The sequence below is a fragment of the Pollicipes pollicipes genome, unplaced genomic scaffold (genome assembly GCF_011947565.3).
Source record: "Pollicipes pollicipes isolate AB1234 unplaced genomic scaffold, Ppol_2.1 Scaffold_4740;HRSCAF=5597_pilon_pilon_pilon, whole genome shotgun sequence".
Classification (NCBI taxonomy): Eukaryota; Metazoa; Arthropoda; class Thecostraca; order Pollicipedomorpha; family Pollicipedidae; genus Pollicipes; species Pollicipes pollicipes.
Window position 1 is genome coordinate 26205284 of NW_023596545.1, and position 9568 is coordinate 26214851.

Sequence of the window (9568 nt, forward strand, 5' to 3'; positions counted from 1 at the left end):
TTGACTCATTTGGGAAGCTGAATGCTTCGATCTCTGCAGTAGGATACCAAGCTATTGTCTTTTTAAGTTGTGCGATACGGATTCACTCAACTTAGGCATACAAAGTTGTGTATGGCTTAAGTCAATCGAAGGAGAGATTAGCTACAACAATATAATGCTTCTCATGGGGCTTTGTTAGGCTTGACAGTACAAACATCACGCACTCATGTGTGGAACGTATTCTATATTAGAGCCAAACTAACTAAAGATATCCGGTACAGAAAGTCGACTTTTCCAGGCTAACTTGTCTAAAGAGTTGAGAGCGCAAAATTTTGACCAGACAAAAAAGAAGGAAACGACGCATGCTATCAGTGTCGGTCACCTTAGACACACAGGTTTTTGAAACTATCTTCCAAAAATGGGCCCCACTTGAACTTTAAATCGATGGAGATCTGGGGAAAAAATGATTAAGATGAAAACTGCAGCCAAGCGCAGGTGCAAGAAGACATTTTAATATCGTGGCATTTGTTTGCAACCGCATCAGCGTGGGCTTCTTGCAATGACCTAGGCGAAACAATATAGCTGAAACATCATGCACGCCTAACAAAACTAAGTCTAATGTGGGCAAGGTTCAACCTTCTGCACTACATTACAAAACCAGGTTTCTCAATTGCTGACGGGGTAGCCTGCTCAAGATTATGGTATTTTAAGCTTAAACGTGAGTAGATCATGAAATGGAACATGTACATATCATCACATCAGCCACAAAGAGAGAAATGTTCGCATTCTCATCCCCTCGGCGAACCCAAGATGCTCTGTGCAGGGGGTCGATTTTTCTAGGTTAACTTATCTAAACGAATTGAGAGCGCACAAGTTTAACCAGACAAAAAAGATGCATCTTATCAGTGTCCGTCAGCATAGGCACACAGCTTTGAGACGATCTTCTGGAAATGAGCTCCACTTGAGTATGAAATCGATGGAGATCTGGGGAAAAAATGATTCAGATGAAAACGCAACCAAGCGCAGGTGCAAGCACATATTTTTACCTTGTAGCTTTTATTTGCACCGCATCGGCGTGGGCTTCTTGCAACAAACCTTCGGCGAAAAAGGATAGCTGGAACATCAGGCAGGCATAACCAATGTATCTCTGATGCCGGCAAGGTTTGAGCTTCGTAACTGCATTACAGAACTCGATTTCTCAATTGCTAGTGGGGATCCCGCCTAAAAGTAGGGTATTTAAACCTTAAACGCAAACAGATCATGAAATGGAAAGTGTATATCTCATCATCTCAGCCTCAAGGAGAGTAATGAAGGCAATATTCGCAGCCTCATCCGCTCGGCGAACCCCAGATGCTCTGATGACCGACATGGGGGTGTCAAGGCCACTGGGTCAATGCCGGGAGGGACTCGTATAAAACCTGCACCGGCCGACGCGTTAGCATCAGTTCAGCTCCCAACTACCACAAAGCCAACATGTGTTCCAAGGTGAGGAAAATGCGTGCATGAGACAACCACGCTTGCATCTCCGTATAAGCTATCTAGTCTGACTCACCTTTCACTCATTGGAATTACACGATGAAACATTCATACTTTCGCTGTGGTATGCGCAGACACATATTACCTTGTAATCAAATCTTTACCGCGCTTGTGTCACCGTTCTACACACCATCATGATGTATTTGCTATTGCGTACCATCATTAGCTCCTATGCACTGTTTCCAATGTTCCCTGGCATGTCTTACCGCGCCGTCAGGTTCCCGTTGCGTTCCTGCTGCTGGGTGCGGCCGTGGTCTTCTCGGCCCCGCCTCCTCCGTACCACGCCACCGAGGCACCGGTCCAGTACGAGTACCAGTACGGCGTCTCGGACGAGTACGCTGGGCTCGATTACGGCCAGACGGAGAGCCGAAGCGGCTACGAGACGACCGGCTCGTACCACGTGCTGCTACCCGACGGCCGCGTGCAGCGGGTACAGTACAGCGTGGTCGGCGATCAGGGGTACGACGCCGATGTCACCTACGAGGGTGAAGCCAAGGAATACCAGCCCGCTCCCAAATACGAAAAGCCGGCGCCCTCTTACCACCACGCTCCCGTGTACCATCAACCGCCCGCGTACGGTGCTCGGCATTATGGCGGCGCCCGGACCCGCACGTACAACCTGCAGAAGGCGACCGAGGCGCCCCTGGCGGAAGCCGAGGAAGCTGCAGCTGAGGAGCCGGTCGCCGTTGAGGAGGCGGAGGAGGTAGCGGAGGAGGTGGAAGAGGAGGCCGCTAAGGCCGAGGAGGCCGAGACAGAAGCGGAAGCTGCCGCCGAGGGTGGCGAGGAGGCTTATGTACAGGATGCCGAATAGAGCCCCCTGTAGTGGAGTGTTCTGCAGAGACGGCGTTATGTCAACTGTTTTTATTTAATTGCGAAATATAATGGATTGAACATGATGTCGGCAGTTTAAGCACAACAGTTCTTCTTCCAAACAACACCAGTTAAATACTTACATATGCCTAGGCCATTTCCCCGGTAGACCGCGTGAATAGGGTAATCACTGATGTTTATTTTTTTAAGGATGCGCATACTTTGTTGGGTTTAACTTGGTTTTAAAGGGAAGTTGTCAGATATAAAGGCATTGGAGCAAGCATCAGATGGGATGAAGTAAGCTCACGTGTCAATTTTGGGATGTTTCAAGCGCAACAATTGTTCTAGACAGCAAAAGCTCAGAAGTTTGTGGACATGTTCATTAACACGTCATGGTTTGATTGTGTCATGAGATTACTGCATGCCATCAAAGGGGCTCCCATACTAGCCGTTCGAAATTCTAATCGCAGGGTACGGACTGACTCACTCGAAGTATTTCAACTTCTCTATGCTGCAAAAGTTCGTAGACGCCTTGCTCAGAAAACAGAAGGTTTAAGTCTTAGGAGGGGCATGAGCGTGAACTACACTAAATGATCTTCAACATGGTTATCTTAGTCTAAAAACCTCACACAATGTATATATTTCCCGTAGAGCATGAATCATAGCCTGTCAAGGCAGTAGGCCAAGTTTCTCTCCAGGCAGCGAGTGTGTAGCTGCCGTAAAAAGAACAATCTGCGGCACCACACATTATTGGTAAAGGCACATTGGTATCAATTTCTGAAGAACATTTAAGGCTTCTACGTTCAGCATGTCTGGAGAAAATGGTCCCAGACTACTTTAAGTCACTTACCTATGCATGGCGTCATGTGAAAAGGTTTTCAGTTCTATTTTTACGAAAAACATCATGTTTTGCTGTCCACTAGCAACAGATAAGACACTTAACTAACACGTAATAAGACAGAAGGCTGTGTACTGGGTCTACGCAAATTTAGTTTCTGTGGCTTAATCTAAAAATACCCGTCGCAAATAAGGTAAAGTTGGGAGCCGCTAGAATGCAAACATCGTCAGCATGGGTGGATGTAAGAGGTGGACCGCGTGGGAAGGAGGAGGGGGGACGGCATCTTCAGTTCTTTGTTTAATCTCGGCCTCTTCGTACGTTGCTCAATTTTTGAAAGAGGCCAAGTTAAACACTGCAAAATGGTTAGTTTTTCCTGGTTTTGGAAGCTGAGCCGCCATGTATAGAACGCTTAGGCTCACCGCAAAAGCAGGCTTATTTGAATTACTTCACATGTTATCCTCAATTCGAGATCAGACGGCGAAGAGTACGTGCCAGCTGTAGGCATTTTTCAACAGCAAAAATTAACGCATCTTTTACCCGGCGAAAGCCAGTGTTAACACTGCGACAAAACACACCAAAGTGTAGCAACCCAGTGTGTGGATAATTCATGACTGTTTGGAGCTCGAAATGATAAAATGCAAAGTAGTTCAACTGAGCCTACTTTTGCGGTGAGCCTAAGCGTTCTCTACATGGCGAGTCAGCTCCCAAAACCGGAAAAAAATCATTTTGCATTGTTTGACATGACCTCTAATCACAACTTGAGGGGCGTACGAAAAGGCCGAAGTTCAGCGATGAGTTGAAGCTGCCGTTCCCCTCCTCCTTCCCACGCAGCCCACCTCTTTTCTCCACCCATGCCGACGATGTTTGTCTTCGAGCGACTGACAACTTTATTTTATTTGCAATGGAGATTTACCAAATGGCCAATGCTTTCCTTTCAACTATCTCTCGTTTTCCCACCTCATTTTGCCACTCGAAAAGCGGATATTTTTTTCAAACATTGTGCGAAGTATCCTGCTACTAAAATCATAAAGTTGACAACGTCAAAGGTATAAACAACTTGAAAACTTTACGATCAGGCTTGACATTGAATTATGTTAGCAAGAGAAATGTGTTTAAGAAGTGTTTTTAGCCAGTGGCGCACCCGCCACGACGATAATTAAAACCGCGGTGGGCAGTCGGTGGACTACGAGTCCGTGAAGTTGGCGATTTATTCAGACCTTGATTTATTCATACCTCGTTTGACATTGAATGGTGATCTTGAGAGGTCAGGACATTCTGACTGACGCTAGTTCTTTCTGTAGTGAATATTCTGACAGTTGGAAATTGAAAGTCGGCAGGTAATTTTTTAGTAATATCGAGCTCCCCGTCCTTTGACTCAGCTTTTGACCTTGAAGGTCACATGATGTTGCAAAATAAGGGTATTTTTGGTGTTCTACTGCCGCAATCGACCCTACAACCCTTTTTCAGACAATTCAGAACTCGTCGCTGAATAAATCGCTTGATAAATTGCTAGCTCACGGACATCCAGGTCTGTCCGTTATTATTAGAGATGCAACTATTTTGGCAATTGTTTACTATAGCTTCATGCAGTTTTCATTTATGATAAATTTGGCTGCTTATTAGCTACGCTTGAAGAGTACACAATATATCAACCGACAAAGACCACAGTAAAAGACCATGACAAAGTCCTATTGAATCTAACTAGTGAAAATGCAGCATGCCAAGCCACAAGTCCGCTTCCTCGACCAACATTACACACCTGCGTAGGTTTGACTCATTTGGGAAGCTGAAAGCTTCAATCTCTGCAGTAGGATACCAAGCTATTGTCTTTTTAAGTTGTGCAATACGGATTCACTCAACTTAGGCATACAAAGTTGTGTATGACTTAAGTCAATCGAAGGAGAGATTAGCTACAACAATATAATGCTTCTCATGGGGCTTTGTTAGGCTTGACAGTACAAACATCACGACTCATGTGTGGAACGTATTCTATATTAGAGCCAAACTAACTTAAGATATCCAGTACAGAAGGTCAAGTTTTCCAGGCTAATTTATCCAAACGAGTTGAGAGCGCAAATTTGACCAGACAAAAAAAAAGAAACGACGCATGCTATCAGTGTCGGTCAGCTTAGACACACAGGTTTTTGAAACTATCTTCCAAAAATGGGCCCCACTTGAACTTTAAATCGATGGAGATCTGGGGAAAAAATGATTAAGATGAAACTGCAGCCAAGCGCAGGTGCAAGAAGACATTTTAATATCGTGGCATTTGTTTGCACCGCATCAGCGTGGGCTTCTTGCAATGAACCTAGGCGAACCAATATGGCTGAAACATCATGCACGCCTAACAAAACTAAGTCTAATGTGGGCAGGGTTAAAGCTTCTGCACTACATTACAAACCAGGTTTTTTTCAAGTGCTGACGGGGTAGCCTGCTCAAGATTATGGTATTTTAAGCTTAAACGTGAGTAGATCATGAAATGGAACATGTATATATCATCACATCAGCCACAAAAAGAGAAATATTCTCAGTCTCATCCCCTCGGCGAACCCAAGATGCCCTGTGCAGGGGGTCGATTTTTCCAGATTAGCTTATCTTAACGAATTGAGAGCGCACAAGTTTGACCAGACAAAAAAGATGCATCTTATCAGTGTCCGTCAGCACAGGCACACAGCTTTAAAGCTATCTTCTGGAAATGAGCTGCACTTGAATATGAAATCGATGGAGATCTGGGCAAACCGCAACCAAGCGCAGGTGCAGGCACATATTTTTACCTCATAGCTTTTATTTGCACCGCATCGGCGTGGGTTTCTTGCAACGAACCTACGGCGAAACAGGATAGCTGAAACATCAGGCAGGCATAACCAGTGTATCTCTGATGCAGGCAAGGTTTGAGCTTCGGAACTGCATTACAGAACTCGATTTTTCAATTGCTATTGGGGAGGCCGCCTAAAAGTAGGGTATTTAAACCTTAAACGCGAACAGATCATGAAATGGAAAGTGTATATCTCATCATATCAGCCTCAAGGAGAGTAATGAGGGCAATATTCGCAACCTCATCCGCTCGGCGAACCCGAGATGCTCTGATGACCGACATGGGGGTGTCAAGGCCACTGGGTCAATGCCGGGAGGGACTCGTATACAGCCTGCACCGGCCGACGCGTTAGCATCAGTTCAGCTCCCAACTACCACAAAGCCAATATGTGTTCCAAGGTGAGGAAAATGCGTGCATAAGACAACCACGCTTGCATCTCCGTATAAGCTATCTAGTCTGACTCACCTTCCACTCATCGTAATTACACGATGAAGCATTTCCATTTGTGTTGCAGTGTGTGCAGATATATGCAGCTTTGTAATTAAATATTTGCCACGCTTGTGTCACCTTGGAAAACATTGTGCTACATTTGCTACGACTTACCGCGACCATCTGTTGTGTACTATCCGCTAATATCTCAGAGGATGTTTTCCCGCGCTGGCAGGTTCCCATCGCGTTCCTGCTGCTGGGTGCGGCCGTGGTCTTCTCGGCCCCGCCTCCTCCGTACCACGCCACCAAGGCACCGGTCCAGTACGAGTACCAGTACGCCGTCTCGGACGAATACGCTGGGCTCGATTACGGCCAGACGGAGAGCCGAAACGGCTACGAAACGACCGGCTCGTACCACGTGCTGCTACCCGACGGCCGCGTGCAGCGGGTACAGTACAGCGTGGTCGGCGATCAGGGGTACGACGCTGATGTCACCTACGAGGGTGAAGCCAAGGAGTACCAGCCCGCTCCCAAGTACGAGAAGCCGGCGCCCTCTTACCACCACGCGCCCGCATACCACCCCAGGCCGTTGTACCATGCCGTTCCCGTGTACCACCAAGCGCCCGTCTATGGTGCTCGGCATTATTGCGGCGCCCGGGCCCGCACGTACAACCTGCAGAAGGCGACCGAGGCGCCCCTGGCGGAAGCCGAGGAAGCTGCAGCTGAGGAGCCGGCCGCCGTTGAGGAGGAGGAGGAGGTAGCGGAGGAGGTGGAGGAGGAGGTCGCTGAGGTCGAGGAAGCCGAACCCAGAGGCGGATTGCCGCCGCCGAGGGTGGCGAGGAAGGTTTTATCAACAGGACGCCGAATAGAGCATCCCGTAGTGGACTGTTCTTCCGAGACGGCCGTCATGTCAACTGTTTTTTGTCGCGTGAAACCAAATCGTGAAACATGTGAAATCTAACATAATGCGATAAATTGTTCTGATAAAGCAAAACAGGATGGTATGATCAATATTCACGGCATAAAAGGGTTGAAGGAGGTGGTGAGGTACCCATTAGGTGTCTAACACCTCGAGGCCAGCCACTGCTTGTAGCTTACACTGTTTTCGACACAAAGGAATTCCATTCATTCCAGAATATGCTCTTTAAGTTCTAAAGACAATAATGCAGCCGCCAGTTAGTCACGACCACGTGTCAAGCCCATTAGATCCGTAGCGCAATTTTAGAAGCATTGCATGCGAGGAGCCAATGTCTTCGCATTTGATTGCATGGAAATAACAAACTGTCGCTAAAAGCAGAAAAGACTTCAGGACATGGTTTGAGATTGGGTCCTCATATTATCAATCTGACGTCACATCAGCACGTGTCCAACACATTCTAACCGAGGGGGAGAAAAAAGGCGGCGGTCGAACGTGCTTGGCAAATGTGGAGACGTTGTGCGCAGTTAAAAGACTGTCGTCACCCTCGGCCACCAGCGTAGAAAAAGGCGTGAAAATGTGAAAAGCAGTCGTGCTGCCAGTGCGATGCACTACCGTGTATCACCAAAAGATTTCAGGCGCTGGTCTGACCGATCGGCGCATGGTCATCGGCCGGAATCAGCGAATACCATTTCTTGTGAAAGTGATTTCGATACAACCGCACTGCGGTCTAAACCGAGAGAGATTGGGAACGAGAAAGATTAAGCAGTTCGCGAGAATTGCCTAGACGTGCAGTCCAGTCCATCGCGACTAGCATTCGTCCACAATATTTAGGCCTCTTGTACTAGCTTGGCCACATTTCCTGAAACGTAGGTGATTACCATAAATCATTTTTTTTAGACCGGAATGGCTAACCTGGCCAGAACCATACAGGTCGTCAATTTTCCAAAAAACGTTGTTAGTGTACAAGCGGCTAGAATGTTACCGTCACCTCTATCTATTGGTTTGTTACGGAAGAAGGATTTTTCCAGGTACTGGTAAGACCCGTTTAATGTTTTCCGATACATGTAGCTTCATGAGAGCTGGTCTAGTGTTGTCTACGCGATAAAATTATCGAAACACCCTTGTAGTGCATTCCAAGTTCAATACGTAAGAAACAGTTTCAAGTAGCTAAACAGTCTTCCAGTGCGCTAGGTTGCCATAAACCTCCTTCATCATTTGCAATGCCATTGAATGAGTGGGCATATGGCAGAGGTTGTGGTATGCCTGTGTATGCCTGTGTATGCAATGTGGTCAACCTGCTGCAACCTTACGGGCTTTTATCTTAGAAGTGGAACGTTCACCTTGGCCTTGGTCTGACTTGGAGTTATTTTTGAAAAGGCGGTTTCATTTTCCTGAATGAATCTGGTAGACTACAAGGCCAAAATTTCCAAGCAATGCTAAGTTCCGAAGGATCTTTTGGTATAAAAGCACATGCTGTGATCACAGATCTCAGAAGACACGGCAGCAAAAACTACATAGCATATGACAGGTCACAGGATTTCCACCAAAACCTTTTAAAGGGATCCTGAATCATACAAGACTTGCCCACAACACTTCTAAATTGGGTCAAGATTCCGAAAAGATCCGAGGACCAAGACTGACAGAGTCGATCCCGGCTCGTTCGATCCTGCACCCGCAGCGGTGACGAGCAGACGTAGACATCGCCAGCGAGCGAAGCACGCGGACACGCCGGTCGCGGCAAACTGTCAAAATGACTTTCGGCCGTTTCTGGGCAGTTTAGCGGGCAGCGGCGGCATGTGACAGCCTGGTTACAACGGCCACGGCGGGGCCGGTGACCTGGGCTGACCGGCTGGCAGGTGACCGGGACGGCCAGCGCGGACCGCGGGTCACCGGGTCATGAGTCACGATCACAGGCGACCACGACGGCGCCGGCGACCGTCGTAAAGCCAGACGGCAGCCTATAAAAGGCTCGCCCCCGGTCTTTCTTTAGTAACCTGAGCGTGGTGGGCGCATGCGCCCTGTCGCCGGACGGGCCGTCGCCATCGTCGCGGCGAGCTCGACTCGAGGACGTGCTGCCGGGGCGTGCGTCGGGCGCGGGTGTGTCTGTTGGCAGACGGAGACCGCCGGTGGGCCGACAGCTCTGCTCTCCACGCGCCACCCAGCCACGCGCCTGCACCATGTCCAGCTCCAAGACCACCACCCGCAAGTACACGTACACCTCCACCGGCGGTGGGAGCTCCGA

At 48.0% G+C, this 9568-nt stretch overlaps 2 protein-coding genes across 2 annotated transcripts; both read left to right on the forward strand.

Moving 5' to 3' along the window:
- Positions 1–1452: 1452 nt before the first annotated feature.
- Positions 1453–2326, forward strand: LOC119098117 (cuticle protein 7-like). Its single transcript, XM_037221045.1, has 2 exons — positions 1453–1464; positions 1733–2326. The coding sequence occupies exons 1-2, from the start codon at positions 1453–1455 to the stop codon at positions 2324–2326; spliced, it is 606 nt and encodes a 201-aa protein (XP_037076940.1).
- Positions 2327–6364: 4038 nt separating this feature from the next.
- Positions 6365–9186, forward strand: LOC119098118 (pro-resilin-like). The gene is made up of 3 exons (XM_037221046.1): positions 6365–6376; positions 6643–6941; positions 9183–9186. Exons 1-3 carry the CDS (start codon positions 6365–6367, stop codon positions 9184–9186), a joined length of 315 nt encoding a protein of 104 aa, XP_037076941.1.
- The last annotated feature ends 382 nt before the right edge of the window (positions 9187–9568 follow it).